This window comes from Amaranthus tricolor, chromosome 10 (assembly GCF_026212465.1).
Source record: "Amaranthus tricolor cultivar Red isolate AtriRed21 chromosome 10, ASM2621246v1, whole genome shotgun sequence".
Classification (NCBI taxonomy): Eukaryota; Viridiplantae; Streptophyta; class Magnoliopsida; order Caryophyllales; family Amaranthaceae; genus Amaranthus; species Amaranthus tricolor.
Genome location: NC_080056.1, coordinates 15,883,775 through 15,907,646, shown reverse-complemented (window position 1 = coordinate 15,907,646; position 23,872 = coordinate 15,883,775). Strand labels below are relative to the sequence as shown.

At 33.0% G+C, this 23,872-nt stretch overlaps 3 protein-coding genes across 4 annotated transcripts; 2 read left to right on the top strand and 1 right to left on the bottom strand.

Moving 5' to 3' along the window:
- Window positions 1-5,381, top strand: LOC130825860 (uncharacterized). Of its 2 annotated transcripts, XM_057691306.1 has the most exons (6): window positions 1-119; window positions 653-1,455; window positions 2,495-2,553; window positions 3,408-3,536; window positions 3,644-3,779; window positions 4,667-5,380. In XM_057691306.1, exons 2-6 carry the CDS (start codon window positions 751-753, stop codon window positions 4,991-4,993), a joined length of 1,356 nt encoding a protein of 451 aa, XP_057547289.1. In that variant the 5' UTR covers window positions 1-119; window positions 653-750; the 3' UTR covers window positions 4,994-5,380. The 2 variants fall into 2 exon arrangements, with proteins under 2 accessions (XP_057547289.1, XP_057547288.1); XM_057691305.1 differs by having other exon boundaries at window positions 16-1,455; window positions 4,667-5,381.
- Window positions 5,382-10,321: 4,940 nt separating this feature from the next.
- On the bottom strand, window positions 10,322-12,846 carry LOC130825794 (pathogenesis-related thaumatin-like protein 3.5). Its single transcript, XM_057691201.1, has 3 exons — window positions 12,709-12,846; window positions 10,851-11,526; window positions 10,322-10,726 (listed from the first exon to the last, which is right to left on the bottom strand). Exons 1-3 carry the CDS (start codon window positions 12,773-12,775, stop codon window positions 10,591-10,593), a joined length of 879 nt encoding a protein of 292 aa, XP_057547184.1. The 5' UTR covers window positions 12,776-12,846; the 3' UTR covers window positions 10,322-10,590.
- An 8,669-nt stretch (window positions 12,847-21,515) lies between these two features.
- LOC130824898 (uncharacterized) lies at window positions 21,516-22,187 on the top strand. The gene has a single exon (XM_057689919.1). It carries the CDS (start codon window positions 21,516-21,518, stop codon window positions 22,185-22,187), a length of 672 nt encoding a protein of 223 aa, XP_057545902.1.
- The last annotated feature ends 1,685 nt before the right edge of the window (window positions 22,188-23,872 follow it).

Sequence of the window (23,872 nt, the reverse complement as noted above, 5' to 3'; positions counted from 1 at the left end):
CTCCCTGTCCCTTGGTCAAACATGTTATGTCCATCCAAAAATTCATTCACACCATATCCAACTCACCAAAATCAACTTCTCATTGGAGTTGGCAGCTCTTATTTGATTTGACTTTGCAGGTAGCTACTCCATCCCAACTCTTTCTCATTTACTCTATCTTTTCTGATTTTCACATCTATTTTTAGTAATTACTTATACATTAATATCCATTTTTTTATTTAGCATTTTTTCATTACTTGATTCATCTGAGACAATGGTTAATCATCCAGAAATGAAAACTACTTTTTTCAATTTGGGATTTTGGGTTTTGTTTATTTATACTGTTTCTATTTATTAGCTAGTCTAGAAGTAGAATTACCATTGTTGCTGCTACTAAATGTTTGAATTTTGGATAACCCCTTCTTTAGTTTTGGGAGATTTTACTCTTTGAGCTTGCATATTCTGTTGGATTTATAACATTTTTGCTCTAAAACTCTAAAGATTGCATCTTTTTATGCTTTCAATTTGCTTATTTGAATTAATTTATAACCTTTTTCCATCATCCCATCATGATCTTTTGAGAATTCCAACATTTTTTATACCATTTTGAACTTTATGATCATGATTTTTGAGCTCAAAGTCGAGTTATTTTGGTCACTAAACCATGTTTCAGAATCTGAACTTTGATGGGATCATGCCATGTTACCTCAATTCCCTAGCAAGACCATTTGAGCTTTTGATATATGCTAAGTTTTTGCAACATTGAGGACAATGTCCATCATCTGTGGGTTACCTCTTCTCGAGTGTGTATACTGCTTAGCCTGTGCTCGGTGGGCGTGGAAGCGGTGTCTTCACACGAGTGGCCATGACAGTGAGGATTGGGGGCTTGCTACTGCTGAAGAATTTGACCCCGTACCTCGATTATGTCGGTATATTCTTGCTGTTTATGAAGATGATATAAGAAAACCTCTTTTTGAACCACCTGGAGGTTATGGAATAAACCCAGATTGTTTGATAGCTAAAAGAACATATGAAGATACACAAAGACATGCCCCTCCTTATATAGTGTATCTTGATCATGATCATGCTGATATAGTTCTTGCCTTTAGGGGTTTAAATTTGGCCAAGGGTAGAGATTATGCAGTGCTTTTGGATAATAAGTTGGGGAAGAAGAAATTTGATGGAGGTTATGTGCATAATGGTTTGTTTAGTGCCGCGGTTTGGGTATTGGAGAAAGAGGGTGATTTGCTGAGAGAGCTGCTAGAAAAGCATCCAGATTATACATTAACATTTGCTGGTCATTCCCTTGGCTCGGGTGTTGCTGCACTTTTAACAATGGTGGCTGTGCAAAATCGAGAAAAATTAGGAAATATCGACAGGAAAAAGATTAGAGGCTATGCTATTGCTCCAGCTCGGAGTGTTTCACTTAATCTTGCCGTCAGATATGCAGATGTCATCAACTCTGTTGTGCTGCAGGTATCTTTCCTGTGTTTGTTGTACTATATAACATATTATGAGATTTCAACTATAAGCTTAAGTTTGTGGTTGAGTTGGTTCCTTTGAATAGTATCAAAAGCTAGCGTGACAAGAGGTCACTAGTTCAAATTTCAACCACCCCTCACTTAAGGTGGAATATTAAGCCCCAGGTATGAGGAGAGCATGTGTTGCATCTACACTTCTAACCCAAAAGGCTCTTGTGTGAAGGGGCGTATCAGAGTTTATAACATATCATGAGGCCTCAAACATAATCTTAAGTTTTTGGTTGATTTGGTTCCTTGACAGTGTTATACTCAGTTTGATGGTCGGAAGCCTTGTGACTTTGTTATTGATTTGGATTTTGTACGCCATAACCTATAAAATTTTCTTGTGACATTTTTTAGCTTAGCTATCTACGAGTAGGCTTCCTATAGATATCCGTATTATTAGAATTCTAATTGTGTTTAATTGGTCTCGAGAAAATATAATCTTAGGATGATAACTTCTTCTTTGTCTTAGGTTAGTGTTCGCTGATGATTTCTTTGTGTACTATAGCTCATAGTAATTAGCTCAAGTAACATGTTTGAGCATAACTGTTGACTCAGAAAGATGAAATAGGCCATAACAAGTACTACATAACTGTAGTAGCTTTTAGTACCTCGAAGGATGAAATATGCCATAATAAGTACTACATAACTATAAGAATGTGCAGTTGACTCAGAAAGGAGAGGAGGTGCCCGGTGAAGAAGATAAGTATGGTGACGGGTAACCTATCATTCCAGGTTTACTACATCCTAAACCGAGGGCTGATCTTTACTATGAATGAGAATGGATGGTTGTCCGAAACATTGATAATGTAATTCATTGCGTACAGTACTACATAACTGTTGTATGCTTGTTAGATTTGATGCTTATCTATGTTCAAACTTGATGTGCTGATTTCAGTGCTTTGCTTTCGATTTCGTCTCCTCACATGTCTTTCTTATTCCTCATACTACCCATGTCTTTAATGTTTATTCTGTAATTCTGTTCAAACCAGGATGATTTCTTGCCGAGGACTGCCACACCCCTGGAAGATATTTTTAAATCACTTTTATGGTAATTAACTTCTGACAATAGTGATTAATTTCAAATTAGATTAGAAAACTTATTACTTACATTTGTTGTATTGACAGTTTGATTTGCTTGTCGGGGTAATCTTATTTTCTCACTTCGTTAAGTATCTCAACATCTCATACTTAGAGATATGCCATGATTTTCAAAAGTATCCTTTCTAATAGTCATGTTATGGCTTTCCCCTCACTGCCACATAATTAAATTAATGACATTGTTTTTCGGAAGTTCAAAGTCAGATTTAGTAGCCCAGTATCCCGCACAAGTCAGGGTCGGGGGGCTGGGGGAGGGAGGTAGCAGGCAGATCACACCCGTGCCCCCTCCAAGGAGAGGACTAGGAGATATCCGCACAGACCAAGATTTTGGGAAGTTGTTTCTCTTTAATATAAAATTGAGCTAACCCATTTCACTCAAAGATGGTCTTGCTTCTGGGCAACAGACCAAATCTGCTTTCTTGCTGCTTCTAGATTCCAATTGAAATTGTGTACGAATCCTTCATTCTTTTGAAGTTAGATTTTGGAAGCAATAGTCAAGAATATTCAAGCGGAATATGTTTGAATGATCAAAAGAACAATGTTTTCCGGTACATGGCTGCAAAAGACAGATTTTTTGTTCTCCACATCTCGATTCTTGTTAATCATCTTATCAATAAACCTATACTATTATGCCAAAAAATATGAGCTTTTACCTGAACTAGCAACCAATGTTCTATTACACGACTTTGATAATTCACAATACTTTGTGAGAGATAAATCATCAAATGAAGGCGAGAACTTGTTCTAGAATTTTTTTTCTTTGATGTGTTAATTCATTAATTGGCAGCTTTTTTTGTTGTACAGTTTGCCTTGTATTCTATGCTTAAGGTGTATGAGGGATACATGCACATCAGAGGAAAACAAGCTTAAAGATCCAAGGAGGCTGTATGCACCCGGTCGTCTGTATCACATTGTAGAAAGAAAACTTTGCAGGTAATCTCAGAGATTCGTTACTCAATTATTTATAACTTATAAGAACAAACTTTCATCTTTTGATTTTTAATGAAACAATTTGATTTTGGGTTACATTAATTGAATAGATGTGGACGGTTTCCTCCGGTTGTTAGGACAGCAGTTCCTGTAGATGGGAGGTTTGAGCACATTGTTCTTTCTTGTAATGCGACTTCTGATCATGCTATTATTTGGATAGAGAAGGAAGCCAAAAGGGCATTGGAGGTTAGTCTTGAAATTCAACCTTACGATCCACATTACATAATTCTTGATTTAAGTCCTGCAATTGAATTGCAGAAAGTTGATTTGAAATCATAATTCTTGATTCAATCTAAATGTGCAAAAATTAAACAACAATCAACAACCTAAAGCAATTAGAGTGGTTCACCCAAAGTGAACTACATCCACTATCGAGCCTAGATGTATTAGTAATCAATCACAAGCTAAGCTTCAATGGCTACAATGGCGTTTTCTAACAATTGGAATAAGAGAGATTAGAGTAGGATTATTGCTTAAGAGAGATAATGCGGATGAGGAACATACTTAGACTAATGTAATTAGGTCTATTTAGAATACATAGACTCAATTACATACAAAACGACCCTAACAAAAACATGGGAAGAAAAGCAGAAATAACGAATTGATATTTGGCCAACAGCATATAAAGCCGAGTCGGCTTTTTTTCCCCATGGCCATCAGGAAACTGACTCAGCTTTACTCTTTGTGAAAGCATTATGAGTCGTTTTCAATCATTTCTTCAAAACACCCCATATAATACCGCTCTTGTTACCTAGTAGTATATCTGAGGATTCAAGGCACCCGAAAATCCAAATACCAATAACAAGACATGCTTAGACCTATCATTGGCTGCTCGAGAAGAGTTTGTTCCCCATCCCTTGCCCCTTCTTGTACTAGGTGTCCGATTCTCACCAGGAACGATTATTCCTTCTCCCCCTAACTTGAAATCAAAAAAAAAAAAAAAAAAAAAAAAAAACTTGTGGGAAAGCAAGATTCATTTTGGGACTATTACCAATTTTAAAACCGTAGCGTGTAGATTACCACTGCACAATAACCTTCTAAATTGTGATTGTATTCTAATTTTGGTGAACTAGTTAATGCAAGAGGAAGATGATGTGATGGATATTCCAGTAAAGCAAAAGATGGAGAGGCAGGAGACGATAGCCAGGGAACATAGTCAAGAACACAAAGCAGCGCTACAGAGGGCCGTTACACTATCTGTGCCTCATGCTTTTGTACCTTCTGAATATGGAACTTTTGACGATTTGGATGATGAATATGAGCATTCAGATGGATCGTATCAAGAAACATCTTCTGGGGAATCGTCTAAAAGGAAGAATAAGAAGGAAAGTTGGGATGAATTGGTAGCTCGTCTATTCGATAAGGATGAAAGTGGTCATCTCTTCCCCAAAAAAGACTAGCTGGCTGGCCTGGGATGCATACGTAGAGCCTTCCTTTGCCCTTTCCAACGACGATCAAACTGGTCTATAAAACGATTGTGTATGTTCTGTCTTCTGTTTAATGAGTTATTCTTTATCAAAATTTTGTCATTTTTTCCATATAAACTTTTGTTCAACTTGATTAGAAGGATCAAACTATTCTTTCGTCCAACTCGATTCAAAGCATAAACTTGTGTAGATATGACAATGACTACCGCGTTCATTGTATTTGGATTTTGCTATGTGGATTTATTATGAATTTTCTAAGAGATTGAGCATTATATTTTGTACAAGAGATTTAAAGCAATAAGTTTGTTAAGCTCGAAGGTCATTTCTTTGTTTCTTCACGCTTAATTCAAATCACAATTCTAAGCACATTAATCGAACCTTAATTCCACACCACTGAATACCTACCTTAATGATACTTGAATTTTGAAAATAATTGGAGGAGCTTTGAATTAGGGATGATAGGCGGGTAAAATTATACTAGTTTTGCTTCGTATTTCCCCTAGTTGGGGCCGGTATGAGTATGATTTTAGTGGATAGTGGGTGAGTATGGACATGAAAATTCCTACCTGCCTTGGGTAGTGAGTAAGTGGAGGATATGAGGTCTTATCAGCCCCATAACCATCCGCCCCACCCAATATCCAACTCGTCCCACCCGATAGCCACCCACCCTATATACAATGTGCTAATTTATATTAATTTTGCTTATTTTTATTGAAAAACTATTGACAAAAAAATTAAGGATATCAAAATTTTATTTTATTATTTTGTATAGTTTATAAAAATTAGATGTGTAGTTAAATTTTTAAGGATTTATGAAGTATATAATGCGGATTTAAAGTGAATGTGAGGTGGGTATACCCATGATGATATAATTAGTTGGCCATAGTCGGTAGGAATGTGTTTGAATGCATACCAAATGAGCAGACGTGAATGTGAAAATTTTATCCGTCATGGGTGGTGGGTAGGTGGAGGGTATGAAAATTTTAGATAGGTGTCGGTATGGAAAGACATACCGCATCCATCCGCCTATTTTTCCATCCCTACATTGGATGTATAATTTCCATCGGACTTTGAGTTAGAGTATATAATATATGTGAGACTCAACCGTCAACTTAAGTTTTTGCTTGAGTTGGCTGGTTTCTTATATATGGGGTGTGATTCAGTTTATTGAGATTTGAAAATGTTTTCTTTTGGATGAGCTAAGAACCGATAGAATGAACTAAAAAGTTATGTATTATGAACTTTGTAATGCGTATCCATCAATTACTTATTTAGAGGGGTCAAAAAGTTCTATACCTATAAATTCTTATATTATCAAGAAATATATACCAAAGAGAATCTGATTCTATTTGGAATTTATGTGTAAACTTTTAGTTGAATTGATTTGTTGACAAAACTATTTCTTTTTTGAACAATACTTTAATTTGGTTTATATTAGTATTTTATTAGCTTTCTACTACATGTAACTTTTAACTCAAAATCTTCTAACTGAAGACTAAAATGCGGTCTTACTCTACTAATAAATAGTATAATAGTCTGATTACCCTTATCAAATGGAATGTTAGTGCCAGGGTTTATAACAAACTTAAATGCCTTAATCATTAGTTTAACTTTTTGGTTGAATTGGTTTTTTTGACATGGCATTAAAAGTCAGTATAATAATAGCTCACGAGTTCGAATCTCATCAACCCCTCATTCAATGTAGAATATTGAGTGATAGGTATGAGAAGGGTTTGTGCTGCATCCACAACCTAAAAGCTCTTGCGTGACATGGGCGCTAAAGCATATAACGTCTACTGGAGCTTTAACCATTAATTGAAATTTTTGATTGAGTTGATTCCTTGACATGCTCTTTTGTTTCTTATTTCAATGCCCGCAGTCCGCCCAACGAAAACCTTGACATGGATATCCATCATGAAAAAGATCAGGTTCTTGAGGTGAAGTGTGGTGCGCCACATGTTCGAGAAATAAATACACACTCCATCTAAATCAGTGAATAATGATTAGCAATCAAGATGAAAATAGTCCACAGTTGCTAGGAAGAGTTGTAATGTTTGTTTATACAACGATTCGGTTTTGAGGATATAATTGTTGTTCTTGTCAAACTGGCTTAAAGAATGATCCACACTTAGGTTGTCAATTGTAATTATGTGCGCCTTTTATAAATGTGAAGTTGCACATAACGTTTGCTACCAAATATTTATCTGAAACAACCTCTTTATTGATGTTATAATTAATTAGGGTGAGATGGTGTACGTTTCATCCCAAGCCCCATCCTAAACGAGAGCCTCATAATAACAATGGTGTAATGAAATGTTGTTGTTATATACGTCTTTATAACTCATCATACTACAGATTAAGGTTCTCCGAAAGCAAAAAAATACAAAATTCAAAAGTAAGTTGTACATTTTTCTATTGTAAAGGGCATAATCATTTTGTTTGAATTGAATACCTTTTGTGCTTGACGAAAGAGATCGATATTTATGTCTGATGTTTATAAGAAGCTATATCACCTATATTAATTGTGAAAATACTACTCTGTCTCCGGTTGGTAATGTTGGTATTTGGGGTGTCTTGAGTTCACTAGGCGCCTTTGATTAGCTTGCAAAACCACTAGGAATATATGGTAACAATAGTGGTTCGATATGGAGTGTTTTGAACAAATGATTGAAAATGACTCATAAGTCGAGTCATACTTTCAGATGGTCACGTGACAAGCCGACTCAGCTGCATTAATTTGTTATTATTCTATCATTCCCTTTATGTTTGGTAGGTATTGTTTGTATGTAATTGGGTCTACGCCTAATAAATTAACCCAAATTACATTAGTTTAGTAAATAGCTTTCCTTCTCGAAATCTCTCTCTATCTAGAATCCTACCGTAATCTCTCTTCTTTCCTATTTTCCAAAAATCATCATTGTAGCCATCAAAGCTTCAAGGAAGCTTGTGATTCATTAATGATGCATCTTGGATAGATAGTGGATATAATCTATATTGGGTGAATCACCTTAATTTCTGTGTTGTTGATTGTTGTTACAAAATAAGCTAATGTTTCCACCTCTATAATGGCGATTATGATACCAAACTTTGGCATTTGATACTTGGTCATATAAGTGAGCATAGGATGAACGAGTTGAGTAAACAAGGAGCGTCTGATGGGAAGAGACTTGGTACATTCTCGTTTTGTGAAAATTATGCCTATAGGAAGCTATATTTTAAAAAGTGTGCTCGAGGTAAGTGTGATGCACTAGGAGGCGACCACTCAAAAGCATCATCGATTCTAAGTGCATTGCGATATAAGATGCTATTCAAAGGCGTGCCTTTTTGCGCCTTATACACCGCATGCGCCTCATGTATGCTAGATGTGATTTTGATAAATTATATGTCTTTAACTAATAATACTGAATTACACCTCAATTCTTAGCTGTATTTATTAAATAGAAAACAAAATACACCCTCATTCTTGTCCTAAAGTAAAAATATGGAGTGAGACGGAAGAGAGAAAATAACCTTGAAGTGTCGCCATCTTCACTGGTCAACATATCATTTTAATTAGATTTTAAGTTTTTGTTTAAGTGTGTCAAAAAACATTTCACGCATCAAGAACTACTGTTTTCTTTTTGTACCTTTATCTCTGTTTTAGTTTTTATTTCTTTTGCTAACTCAAGAGTAAGTTACTGACTTATCGAGTTATCGTATGACTTTATGTTCTAAACTAGTGTTTAGCTTACTTATATGTTATTATAATATAAATTTCATGTTACTTTTACTTTATTTTAAGTATGAGATATGTTTTAAAATTGATTTTGGAGCTTTTTAGTGAAATTGTGCGTCTCGCATACAAAAGCTCGCGCCTACGCCTTGTGCTTTGAAAAAAAGACCTTTTGCACCTAGGTGCACCTCGCGTTTCTTAAAACTAAGATAGCAAGTGTTCATACAAATGTTATCTTTTAATTGGATTACTGCAAGTGCATGGGTGTTGTAGTACACTTTGCATATCACATTTACGAGGAGTGTGTTGTGAGACTTAGGGCCTCTTTAGGTGTTGGGGGAAGATGTAATGGAAGATAGATGATGAACTAGACTACACCTACAACTATTAAAATAACAAACAAAGAAGAAATGAGATGAGGTTAACTCACTTATGATGGTTATTCTATGGTTAAAGTTTTGATTTTCTTTGGTTTGATTGTAAAGAAGTGGAACACAATACGGGGAGCGATCCAATCCTGGATCGGCTTGGGATCACCTCCGACAATGTTATCCTTCTCACTCTCAAGAGTAAAGACAAGTGAATCAGGCAATAAAACTCCACTATCCGTTATTCCTTCCCATCTCTCGTAGGTGGAGGGGAAAATTCTCGGTTAAGGAGCGAATGTAAGGTTTAACTGTCTTTGATCCCTTATACCCGAATTCATTCATTGAGAAAGGGTTTAGGTTACTTCAAGATCAAACCTTCTTTGGCCTACAAAAGCAACCATGGAAACCCTCTAACAATGGACAGAGCAACCCTTTTCCTAAGTCTTTATTATCATCAAGCCATCAACAAGGGTTGAGTTAAACCCAATCTCTAATGATAATGAGAATATAACCTCAAAAATGTTGGGCATATATATTGAACGTTGGAGCGAAGGTGGAGTATTGAGTTAATGTATGTGATTTGCATATAAAAGGAGAGTATAATTTTCTCACTAAGAATAGTGTAGTAAATTTACCACCTTTAATGTTCAAGTGATTTGAACATCATGTTAGCTTGTGATGATGTATTGTATGTTTTGTGCTATGTGCTGCTGATATGATGTTGTTTACATATTTGGGGTTCCTTGAGTCCAAAAGGGACCTTTGATAAGCTTGGGACAACACTAGTAATAAATAATAATAATAGTGGTTCAATATGGTGTATTGAAAAAAGAACAGAAAATGACTCATAAGGCTTTACTAAAGGTAAAGTCGAGTCGAGTTTTCTAATGACCATAGGAAAATCCGACTCGTCTTAATATGCTACATGGAAAACATTTTCAGTCATTTTCCCCCTATTTTTTCTAGGTATCTTTCTGTCATGTTAGATTGTAAATATAGCTCACATTGAGTGAACCACTTTAATTACATCGTGTTGTTCATTGTTGTTTAATTTTACTCATTAGATTGATTCAACAATTTGGGTTTCTAATCAACCTTATCCCCAATTCAATTTCAAGGCTTTAATCATAGATCTTAAGCAAAATCATGGGTTTAATCCTTCAGGTAATAAAGTATAATTAAAAGTATACAATAAGATTTCATCAAAAGTTTCTCATTTATCCAATGATTGCAAATTTTGACTTAATATGTTTAAAGTTGATCATTTTTCAAATGATTGCAACTTATAATGATAATATACCCTGTCTGAATTTCTGACAGCATGTGAAAATATGACTATGAACAAAAAATTAATTAAGATGATCGAGAAGCATATCTCTATATACATGGATGAGGATAAACTGAATCTCCCATTTATAAGTTCTCAATACTTGATGTCAATGGATATTAGAAACCTTTTATTCTCCTCTACAACAAAAACATGGAAGCTTTTACATGTAATTACTCAAAGTTAATAGCGATACTAATGCGAATGTGACAGACCACCATGTTTTGAGCATTAATTTCAACCCCGTGGATCCGCTGCATATTAATTTGTTGTGATGATATGTGCACACTGTTTGAGACCTATACATTCCCACAAATTCCAAACAAAAAATTTGATTAACTAAATATTAAATCACGAAAGATGTTAATAAAAAGACTAAGAGAGATAAATGGTCACATGTGAATATAAGAATGTATATCGAACCTGGAAGAGCAGAATGTGATGACATAATCAGCAGCGGTACAAGTGAAGATACTGGTAGGATCATCATAAGCATAACTATAAGAAGTAGGGCAGGCTTGCTTAAATAACTTGGAATAATAGGTGGGATGACATAACGAAGGATTCCCATATTGTCCCCTACAACAATACTCGTCTGTATTAAAAACGTCGCATGCACTTCTGCATGCAACTGTTTTTCCTCCGTGGCTAGCAGTTTTAACTGCCAGCTCTTTCGGGCAGTTCTTTCTAAGGTCCTGGTCGCACCCAGCAACCGAACAATTTCCTTGGCCGTTCAATGGCTTTATTGTTATAGGAAGGTTGAAGCCGTCTACAAGGCTTACATCGTAGAAGTCGAGTTTTGCGAGGGTGAACTCTGCTAAGGATGCAGGGGTCTCACCACCGCCTGAGCATTGGAGGGATGTGCCACATGCCCCAGTGAGGCACTTGCCGTTTCCAGTTCGGTCAAAATTACATCCTGTTCGACCCCATATGCGACCAGACCATCCTATCGGTGCGTTGAATACCATAGACTGACCCGGCTTTAAGACGAAGCCTCCTCCCCCAAAGCTCGCTCCGGGAGTAACAGCTGGCCATATTGTCTCTTGGCAGTGGTTTGTGATCGTGAATACTCTTTCTGCTTCAGCTTTTCTCCATCCTTCTGCACATATTAGATGCGTTATGTCAAACAAAGACAATACTAAACGTAAAATGGTGTTGTTTTGAATTGGCAATATAGTTTCATTTTGTATGTTTTTTAATACTCTTGTCCGTCCCCATGAGTTTGCTAGACAAAGTTTGCACACCAATCAAGGAAAAGGAAGAAAATAGGTATTTTAGTGGAGTATATAGGTTTTAAGCTAGGAGAGAAAAATAAATGGTGATTTAGTGGGATATTGTAGCCATATGTAGGGTTATGTCCAAGAAAAACAATATTGCAAATTATATAGAACAAAGTAAAATAGTATTATATGTAGCAAAGCAATGAAGTAATATGTAGCAAAAAGGTTCAATAAACTATCATTTAAAGGGGAATATTCAATGCCAAGTATATGGGGGGTTTGTAATATTGTTCACATATTGTTCAAAATCGGGTACCGGGTCACATATTGTTCAAAACCGGGTATCGGATCGACCCGGATCCGAAAATCCGGGTACCCGCTTTTTCGAGTACCTAAAATTGTGATCTGGTTCCGACCCGGTTTAAATCGGGTGGGAAACCGGATACCTGGTTTTCTTAGAATGTTTTTTTAAAAAAATTTTTTTTTTGTCTTTTTTTCGTTCAACTATGCGTTTTTATCTCTATTTTTATTTAAAATATTTTTTTTATATAAAATTCAAATACTAACTCTTTAAAAATATTTAGCTTAACTAGTCATAAAAGAAAAATTAAGAAAATTAAAGAATAATATTGTTACACATTAGTTTAAGTAAGAACAATTATACAAAAGAATTTATCTACGGGAGAAAAATTATATTAACATTCAACCCAAAATTAGCTTAATAGATACCATCATTATTTTATTTATTTAAAAAAAAAACGGTTACCGGAACCCGATCCGGATTATTCGCTTTACAAAAACCGGGTGAAATTATCCGGTTTTGAAAACCGGATACCAGGTAATCCGGATCGGATATTTCGGATCGAGTTTTTTTGCACACCCCTACTCACTATAGCCCAAAAGGTTATTGTATGTTATAGCATTATGGAGCTTTAACCATCAGTTTAAGCTTTATAACGATTTAATTTCTTATACCAATCATGTAATTCAAAATTTTAAAAATAATTTAACAATAGATAGTGTAGCAAATTTAGAAAGACAATTAAGAATAAGGCACTAACCTTGAGAAATAAGTAAGAAGATAAAGACACAACATAAAAATAGTGAAGTAGTTGGTTTTGTTTCCATGGTAGTATAGAGAGATGATTAAAGTATGTTGTTTTTCATTTAGAGTTTGTAAGTTTGGTTTAATGTATTTGTAGGAAGAAGAGATTATTTGATGCATTTGGATATATTGCTCCAAAACATAGGATGAGAAAGGAATACTTGAAGTAAAGGATAAAGACATTTAAACCATGAAAATAAGTAATCCTTTACATTCCCTTTGCACTTGGACTTGTAAGATTCTTTTTCCATATGCAATGTTTAACTTCTCCTTCGTTCTAATTCTGGGAATCTCTACTTTGAGATTCATGCATGGCGCCGTAGAATATTATAGAATCTCAAACAAAGCCTTCTTAAAAGTACGTACGAGTCACCGCCATCTCATTCATTTTTGAAAAACCATATAAAATAATTTTATAGTTATATTAATTACAATATTAATATAACTATAAAACTATTTTATATTTTCTCAATTCATTATGGTCACTCCAACTTTAGAATTTTATTGGTATATAATTTTAAGAGTAAATTGCATTAATTACAATATTAGTTGGGAGATTCTTTGGCCGCATTCTTTTTTTTTGGTATGGGTTACCGTATTCTTTCTCTCCCCAAACTCTGACTATAATATTTCTATAAAAGAGATACACTAAATATGATGATGATGCTATTAGTTACAATATTATTAATCTAATATCATATATAAATCAAAGTGAAACTTTGATGGTTCTAATAATTTTGTCGATCAAACTTGTACCTTTATAACTAATGTCCAAGACTACTCAATGTTAATGGAAATATTTAATAACAATGAAATAAATATCTTAAAGCAATCATAGCTCAATAGCATAGCGTATCATATATGAGAGCAGTTATCAAAATCTCGATTCTAATCTACGATTTTACGATCTTACGATTCAAAAATAGGTGACGAATTCGAATCGTGGGTAAGTTCTTAATATAGTAGAATCGTGCGATCCTACTTATCTCTAAATTTAAGTGGTAGGATCATAATAAGATTATACGATCTTACATTCCAATAATCCAATCCTACATGGGTAGTTTTAATCGTAAAATATTTTCATATAAAACACATTTCACTTATGTATAAATATATAATTAAAAATACTATATCATTATCTTTATAAAATTCAAGTTTTTCTTAATTTGCAGTTTAAAAATAATTATTAAAAATATATTTTTTTTCAAAACTTAGTAGATAAAGTCAAATAAGTTTTTATTTACACCATAAAACTTAAAAAGAGAAAAATTATAATTGTCCAAAGCGCATTAATGCATATTTGTGGGATCATACAATCCTACGATCCGATTCTACTGATTTTTATCCTATCCCCTCAATGATCCTAGGTAGAATCCCGATCCTAATAACTGTGTATGAGAGCATTGTCCTGGGTAGGCCTGGTAAAAGTAGACCCAACTTATATTAAGTGGTAATGAAAAATTATGAATAATGCAATTTTTATATAATCAAGATTGCATTACTATAAAACAAGCCACCTCCCAATTTTTCAGACCTTTCTTTTTTTTTCTCTCTCTTCTCTCTCTTAAAGAAGCCTAATCTCTATAATTGGTTTGAGATCATCATCAACCTTTTGGTGGATGGTAAGCTCCTAATTTCTTCGTTTTTTAAACTTTTTGAATATAATTAAATATTTGATTGTTCTACCTACTCATTGGGTTGATTCTACCCTTATATTGGGTTTTGATCTCTCTCCTCGTGCGAGTTTGGGGTTATGAGTTATGGTCTCTAGTTGATTTGTTGGTAGAGTTTAATGCGATAATACAGTAGACACCAAGATTACAATTACAATCAACAACATCAAATTCAATTCTATCTCAAGACTACAACAAATCGAAAGACCCTTTCGTAGAAGACTACATCAAATAACAATGTTGAAGAGGATATGCAAAATTGTTAGATCTCAAAACAACAATCGTAGTTTTGTTAATTTTGAGTTATAGTTAGTTAAAGTTGCTATGTACTTGCTAATTTTTATCTCTAATATAGATGTCGTAAGACTCTTTAATAATGAATCATATATTATTCAAAAAAAATAAGGTTGCATTACTATAGAAATGACTTTTTATATTTCAGGAAAATACTGTTAAATCATATCTATTACGACCATTTAATTAGTACCAACAATCAAACGTGTTGCTAGGAGTATACCGTATACATTAACCTAGTTATCATTTTATATATCTACTAAGGTAGAAACCCGTACAATGCATAATTCTTTAGCATTAATATATATAAACATACGATATTAAAAAATAAAGTTAGAGATATTATACAGTATAGACACTCAATTTTAATAGATATATGTATAAATGAACTCTATAATTTTGGAAATTGTCAACAGTTAATTATGCAGTTTAATACTCCCTCCTATTCAGCTTATGTGTCCCATTTCCTTTTATGGTCAAGTCACCTTAATTGTCCCATTTCTATTTTTGGTATGGATTTTTGACTTTTATACCCTTAGTAGCTTTATCCTATTTTCAATTATACCCTCCATTACCCATACTAATTTTCCTCCCTTTTAATTAATCAACATATCTAAATCCTAATTAACATACCCACCCATTAAACACTCCCTCCCTTTTTAACCCTAAAACCATCTTCTTTAATTTCTTTCGTGTTCTTCTCATGGCAAACTCCAGTTCGCCTTTTAAATCCCCCCTGAAGAACCCTCAACTGCCATTAACCTCACCCATTAAGAACCCTAACTCGACAACCAACTCATCCATGAAAAACCCTAACTCGCATACTTCTTTACTTCTGAGAATCCCCAAATCCCCTTACAAATCGCCTTTTAAGATAGAGTATAAAGGGTTCGATGATGGAAACCCTAGATCTGGACTGAAATCGTTTGAGGAAGAGTCTTTTGATTACTATGATGACTCAACTTCTGTTGAGACTGATCCTAAGTGGGGAAGAGAACTTGACTCTGAAGGTGAACCTATTTACACACCTGAGCCTGATATGTATCCTAATCATGAATATTCTTCCATTGATGTTGTTTTTTCGAATACTGATTGTGAAGAAGATTGGCTTGATAAGCTTGGTCCTTTCTCAAGTGAGTTTCTGTTCGTGTTGGTGCAAGTTGATTTTGACTGATGATGATTTTTAAGTTAAACGTTTTTGTATGCATTTTATTTCATTGCTCTGTGATGTGCAAGTGAGAGCATTTTTTAGCCACCATAAAATTGAACAAACGGGGTTTGGATTGTTTTCCAACGTTTTAAGCACAAAGATGTTCGATTTTTCACTCAATGATTTCAAAAAAAAAAAAGTTTACCTGAGAGTACTAAAACAACCAATTTTTTCATTAATGAATATTTGAATACAAATGTTCCATTGAAAACAACATAAAATTTTTGTTGTTTGCATCTGAAACATTCCATGTTAAAGATCCCAAAAATATGTCCAAAGTCAAAAGGAATTTACATTTGAAACATGTTGCTGTGTTGGTTAAGGTTGTGTTGGCTGCTGTTCTATGCTGTTGTTGCTTTACTGTGTGTCCCAAAAAATGTGTTAGTTGCTGTTTTGTTGTTCATATGCTGATTTCTGTTTCTCCTGTTGAAATTCGTTAAAATTGGTTGTTGCTGTTTTCTGATAATTCTACATTCCAATGTCAACATTGTCATTGACTTGCATAGTCCCTTGATCAATCCCCCCTGCATAGCCAATCAGTTCCACAAGTTGATTCATTTTATCTGTACTTAGCTTTGTGAATAAATGTTGAAGTGAATCAACAACCAGTTGTTTTTCAATACTTAAGTAATCTGGTAAAATCTCTGCCTTTGCTGCCTTTGTTTCGTTCATGTGAGGAATGTGATAGTCAAATCCCCCTTGTATTTTCACGAGCTCTATCATACAAGCCTGTAAAGTGATGAATACAAACCTTAAACATTGTGGACTTAGATTCTGAAATGCATTATTCACAGCCCTAACTAATTGTGTTACATTGTAAGCAGCTTTTTGATAGTGCAAAGCATGAATTGATCTAAAAAAACCTAGATCTAGTACGTTCATGTAAGGGGAATTTGGAGGTTGTTGCACTAATTGTATATAAAATCCATCTTTCATAGCCTCCTCCAAAAATTCTCTATCATTATGTGCTATATGTAGCTTCGCATTATCTTGTTGAATATAAATGTGCCTTGACAAACCTTGAGACCATTTTGCTCTTATGGTTGATAACACATTAGTTATAAGCATTGCTCTAATGTGCTCTTTCGTTATTGCCTGTATTGGCTTTCTTTCCAACTCTCCCCTCCCTTTTTCTTCGAGGTTCTTTTTGCTGGCTCCTGTGTAATAAATGGCCATATTCCTATCTTACCATTAAAAAAGACATCACCATTAGTTGTAAATATTGGCTTTGCGACAACACACATGAACATGATTTTTGGAATGAACCTCTTAGATTGACACTCTCTATGTGGTTCTACTTCACCCGGAGCTAGGTAATAAGTTTGTGTCTCTCGAGTTAGATAGAAATGTTTTTCATCTATGTGAACAACGTTAGTATATGGCTTAAACTTGAATGCATCATTTTGTTCATCATATTCACATTTAGATAATGCAAAGCTTAACCTGTGTAGCTTGTTGTTTTCATTCAAAGTCGGTTTGATTGCGTTTGTGTGCTTTCTTATGACTTTATTCTTCTTCCACCTACACACCGTTGTTTGTGACACCTCCATCTGCTTTGCTACTGAATGCTGAGTACCCTTGATTTCATATTTAATGGCCTTAAACTTTTCTTCATCAAATTTGATTTTGTTTGCTGCTTCTTTGCCCACTCTCTTGCTGTTGAGGTTAATCACTGTATTGTTATTCGTGATCTGCTTCTTCACTTCAATCCATAAACGTGTGATTGTTTTCCTACACACTTGAAACTCAATCGCAATTGCATTGATTGTGCCTAGCATTGGTTTGCCCTTCTTATTTAATGCAGACAGCAGCTTCTGCATTATTTGTGTTATTTGTTGAGTACTTAAGTTTTTTGAAGGAGCCATTTTTTTAGATGAATGTGTAATAAATGACCATTGTCATTGTCTATTTATTGTTTCTTTTTTTTGTAATGATTGATTATTTTTTTTGTTTTACAATTCATTTTTGGCGCCTAATACCCATTAATCTGAATTTATGCCACTCCCATTTCATTTTGCTGTGTGCTTTGAAATTTTTGTTGAATAAATGGCGCCAGACACCAATTTTTTTTTCTTGCACTGGCGGCAGTTTCTGATTTCCTTCTGATTTCTTTACTTTTGGACATTTTAATTTGGGGTTTCAAATAAATTTGGGTAATGTAATGAATTTTTTCAATTTGAAAATTTGGTTGTTTACAATTTGGTGGCTATTTATGAAATTATTAATGCGTCGTTTTAGGTAATTTGAAAAATCTGAAGTCAATGATCGCAAAAAAATTCGCACTCACATGATTAGTAACGACTGCAACTACACCAAAGCTGTTGAAGAATTGAGAAGGCTATCTGAGATACCGTAACTGATGTACTTAATTTTCTTTAGTGCTCTTGAGAAATTTATGTAATTTCCAAAAATTATTGTAAATGTAGGACTTAATTATGTAATTCCGGACTTAATTAGATGATCGATGTAATTTTGGCCTTGTATTGAAAAACAATTTCAGACTTTTGGTGCCATTAAATTGCTTGAAATTGGTGGGAATCATTAAATTCTTAATCTTTACATTAAAAAACATAATACCACTCTCTTTTCTACCCTAAGGGTCCCATTTTGACTCTCCTTAAAATCTGTGAAAAATCAAATGGGACTCTTAAGCTGAATAGGAGGGAGTATATTCTTTAATTTACTCAATTTAACTATAAATAAATGCTACTCAAACATACTTTAATGGTAGATATATTGGTTAAGATCAATTGTCATGTCATTTTTCTTTAGCCAATAAGTGAATTCGATCAATTTGGTAGCTTCTTTAGTTGTGACATTTGGAATTTTTCAAGCGTTTTAGTATAATGTATAATTATATTTTCTAATTTACTCGAATCAACAATTATTAAATGCAAAGATACTTTAATGGTAGATATATTAATCAAGATCAATAGTTATGTCATTTTTCTTTAGGCAATAAGTGAATCCTATTTGACAAGCACTCCTTAACTGTGATACATGGAACTTTCCAATCTGTTAAGTGTAATGTATGATATGATGTACTTTGAAGAAATTTCTAGAACATCAGTCCTTTGTTCCCCTAACATCCTATCACAATTAAAAATATTTTAATCTAAGCTAATAATTTCATTCAAGTTCATTGTAATTTCTAGTTAAAGTGATAAGATAATATAATTTGTTATTATACAATTATCAAAATGAAGAAATAATTTGTTATTATACAATTATTTAAAACATATATGTGAAAAATAGACAAAAAAATACCATCAATTATATTAAGACGAATCCAACGAGATCTCACGTAGAAATATATTTTATGTTTATAATAAAAAGCGAAACGAACAGAAATATACGTGTTTGTTATTAGATTAACTAATTAGTTACCTAAATACATATTCAAACTAAAAAAAAAAAAAAATACGAATACAAATCTTAAATCTACATAGAAAGCTAATTAATAAAGTAAAGCTTAAGATTAGGTTTAGGAAAATTCTAAATTTAGAAATCTTCTAAATGTTGTATAGACGATTTAATATCAGAAACAGGAAAAATAGTGGCTGAAGAGAAGAATGTGTTTTGCCTTTGAAGTTTCAAACGATTCATAATGTGTGGAATTTCATCCTTATGATATCCGATTTGAAGCAACCGATGGCCTTCATCTAAGCGTAATAATCTGCAATAATCCAGCGTTTCATGTTGTTTCCCAATTGGATTTATATTTGGTTTAATAATAACATCCTTTTCATCCATGCCTTTTTATTTTTAATTATTTTTAGCTGAGAATTCAAAAACTAATAGATGAGAATGAGATGAGCAAAGGGTTTTTTGTTGTTGCAAATTGCAATGAAGAAAGCTACAGAGTTATTTTATAAGTAATCTACCTTATTTAATTAATATTAACGTTATTTTTAAATCTAATTAATTTTATCCCTAAAACAAAGGGGAGGGCGTTAACTGCCTAACAATTTGTTTAAATTTAGACAATTTGCAATATTTTTTCTTTTTTTTTTTTTTTTTTTATTATAATTGATGTTAACGTTATGTTTAAATAATTTAAATATAAATTTTTAGTAAGATTAGGCTAACTAGAAAAATAACTGCCTAATAATTCGTTCATATCAAACAATTTTAAAATTAATTAGTCTAACTAGATATTAAGATGACAAATTCTTATTTAAAAATATTCCACTATTATTTAGTCTTTCACCATCTAAATCTAATACCTACAATCAATAATTAATTAATTAATTAATTAATTAATTAATTATGCATCATAGATACCACTATTATTTAGTCTATCATTTTTCTATTTAAATTTTTTGTTTGTTCTTGGTAATTTTAGCAATTATTTATTGTTTATTAATTACTTTTTATTTTTTTATTAATTTTTCATATATATTATTATTTATTATTACTTATTATTCATATTATTTAACATTTTCTATTTTTAATCATTTTAATTGATATAAATATTGAACGTTAATATGTATTTCAATTAAAATTATTATCAAAATTTATGGTACACATTATTAAAAAGTGTAGCTTTGGAATGTTTACTAAATTTAATAAGAGTAAATTAAAAATGAATTTTTATTTAGGATAGACTAGAAAATTTCTAGAGTGAATCGAACTTCAACCATAGTCCTCAAGGACATCAACTATTAGGTATAGTTATTAATGATAAAATGTTGGTCGTATCCAATTTTATATTTACCCAACAATCAATGCAACATCACTTCACTAAACATAAAGAACTAATACTCAAATATTCAAGAAAACCCATGTTACCATAACTTTATCTTTCTTTCTAATCATGAACGTTTACCTTTTCTTGAAATACCAACTAAAGTCTGAATATCAACTGCAAAATCACCTTCATACAAGTATACTAAACTACTTCTATTCTTCAGCATAATTGAGATTCATCCCTCATTATTTTTATAATCAGAGACGTCTTGAAAAATTTAGGGGCCCTATATAATACTTTTATTTTGTGTTGGACATTCTATTAAGCTCTAAGCTTAGAAGTTCGTTATGTTTGTTATAACTGATTTCTGTTATGATTGCTTAGTTGTCCTTAGTTTGTTAGAGGCTTGTATTTATGCCTCCTCTTTATATATTGGTCTGATTTCCTATATTCAGGATACATATAAAAAAGAATACTGTACAAAATGTTGATTCTGAAATAACAAATGCAATGTTGATGATATCATCTCTCAAACCAATTTATTGTATTGCTTCAATTTCATCTATTGATCAACTGCCCAATGAGTTCTAACAGGGTATCAGACGCCATTAAAGATTTTTGATCCTTTCTTTCTTCTGTTGTTGCTCTTTCTCTTATGATTCTTCTGCGTTCAACTAATCTTGTGCTAATTGATCATCTGTTGGTATTTTTCTGTTGCTGCACTGCCTCATTGTTTCTTTTGCAATTTGTTGCTTGATCACCCTTTGTTGTTTAAATCATCATTGATTGTGTTCTTTTCTCATTCCTGTTTTTGAGTTGTGTTTTGTTGCTTCAATTGTTTTTCTTTCTTCTGTTCTTGATCATTTTCTTTCTTTGTTGATCAACTGTTTGTCAATATGTCTGAAAGACCACAAAATCCACCAAATAACAACAATAATACTCAAAACAATCAAGATACTTGCACCATTTATGGAAGTCATTTCTACATTCATCCCTCAGATACTACTATTATTAAACTTGTTCCTGAGCCCTTCAATGGCATAGGGTTCATTGATTGGAAAAGATCTGTTATGCTTACCTTATCCCCTAAAAACAAATTTTGTTTCATTGATGGCTCCCTCCCTGAACCCCTCTTAAATCATATCAACTATGCAGCTTGGCATAGATGTAATGACATGGTCAAAAATTGGTTACATTGTTCATTAGTGAAAAATATTGCAAAGAGTGTGTATTACTGCAAAACTGCAACTGAGATATGGAATGATTTGGAAGAAAGATATGGCCAAGCTATAGCTTCACAATTATATTCTTTAAGGCAAAGTTTGTTGGATGTTAAACAAGAATCTGATGAATCATTTGCTGATTTCTACACCAAAATCAAAAGGATTTGGGATGAAATTGATATGCATGATCCCTTATCTGTATGTTCATGTAATGCTTGCAATTGCACTTCTAGCCAGAAAAATCTAAGATCACAACAGCCAAGGAGAGTAATGTCGTTCTTGATGAAGTTAACTGATGATTTCAAACAAGTTAGAAGTAATGTTCTATGCCATATTTCTGAATAATCTATGCCATATTTCTGTGTGTAACCTATAACTACCAAACGAGCTTTGAGTCTCTCCAAAGTACCATCAGCATGGATTTTTGTTTTATATACCCATTTACATGCAATTGGTTTCTTTTCAGTTGGTAAAGAAATAACATCCCATGTATGATTTTTTTCTAATGCTTGTAATTCCTTTGTCGTTGCTGCCACCCACTTAGGATCTTTTGCTGCTTCTTTATAGCAGGTAGGTTCGTTTGGAATATACGAATGAGCAAGAAGAACTGTGTGAGATGGAGTGTAAAGGGTTAAATTACACCAATGAGTAGAGGTGTTCAAAACCGGATACCGGGTCGACCCGGTTCCGAAAAACCAGGTACACGGTTTTCCGGATAGCTAAAATTGTATTCCGGATCCGACCCGGTTTAAACCGGGTCGAAAACCGGCTACCCGGTTTTGTTTATTTATTTATTTTTTTCTTAATTCTTTTAACAATTTTTTAAACATATAATTCAAATAATATTAAAATACTTAACTAACTTAGTCATAAACTATTAAAATACAAGCATTAGTTAATTAAAATACAACCACAATTCCTCAAATTCATAATTCCATAAACTATTAAAATTTATAAGTTCAAACTTCAGGCTCCATTACTCATCTTCAACGGCGTCAAGAGTTTCATCGATTATGACTTCCGGAAGCTCCAAAGTTAATGCATTACCTAAACCAAGAGCATGAACAGTCGAACAATATAAGGTTAAAGGAAAAATATTTTTACTGTTAAATATCAAATAATCAATTGAAAAATAATTAAAAATTCATTAGTTGTACACAATCAATTCACAATCAGTTCATCATCATTTCATCCAAGACCTTTCAGGCTTCAGCTAACACAATAATTAATCAGTAATCACAACTCACAACTTACATGAATCAATTTCAATCAGTTCATTCATCAGTTCATTCATCAGTTCATCAAAATTCAGTGATTCCCAATCAATTATTTTCTCAAATCAAAATCGAAATCGAATGGTAATGAAATCGAAATCGAAAATATTGAAGAAGAATGGCAAAAAAAAAATTAAATAAGTACTGAAAATCGAAATCGAAATCGAATGGTAATGAAATCGAAATCGAAATCGAAATCGAAATCGAAAATATTGAAGAAGAATGGCAAAAAAAAAAAAATTAAATAAGTACTGAAAATCGAAATCGAAATCGAATGGTAATGAAATCGAAATCGAAATTGAAAATATTGAAGAAGAATGGCAAAAAAAAAATTTTAATAAGTACTGAAAATCGAAATCGAAATCGAATGGTAATGAAATCGAAATCGAAATCGAAATCGAAATCAAAAATATTGAAGAAAAATGGCAAAAAAAAAATTAAATAAGTATTGAAAATCGAAATCGAAATCGAAAATATTGAAGAAAAATGGCAAAAAAAAAATTAAATAAGTACTGAAAATCGAAATCGAAATCAAATGGTAATAAAATCGAAATCGAAAATATTGAAGAAGAATGGCAAAAAAAAAAAATAAATACATACTAAAGAAGAAGAAGAATAACGACTGAAGAAGAACAGGGGAAAAATATTGAAACAAACTTACCCAATTAAAGATAACGGCGTGAATGGTGAAGGAGGAACCAGGCAAGCATCAAGAATCAAGGAGGAAGAAGAAGGACTCGAATGGCGAATCAGAGG

Bases quoted from the DNA above. Each gene is read 5' to 3' on its own strand.
- LOC130825860 (XM_057691305.1), top strand. From the start codon at position 751: ATGTCCATCATCTGTGGGTTACCTCTTCTCGAGTGTGTATACTGCTTA. The intron at 3,537-3,643 runs GTAATCTCAGAG...TTAATTGAATAG, and splicing joins GTAGAAAGAAAACTTTGCAG to ATGTGGACGGTTTCCTCCGG. The intron at 3,780-4,666 runs GTTAGTCTTGAA...TTGGTGAACTAG, and splicing joins AAGCCAAAAGGGCATTGGAG to TTAATGCAAGAGGAAGATGA.
- LOC130825794 (XM_057691201.1), bottom strand. From the start codon at position 12,775: ATGGAAACAAAACCAACTACTTCACTATTTTTATGTTGTGTCTTTATC. The intron at 11,527-12,708 runs GTTAGTGCCTTA...TAATATGTGCAG, and splicing joins CTTCTTACTTATTTCTCAAG to AAGGATGGAGAAAAGCTGAA. The intron at 10,727-10,850 runs GTTCGATATACA...GGGAATGTATAG, and splicing joins ATCACATTCTGCTCTTCCAG to GTCTCAAACAGTGTGCACAT.
- LOC130824898 (XM_057689919.1), top strand. From the start codon at position 21,516: ATGTCTGAAAGACCACAAAATCCACCAAATAACAACAATAATACTCAA.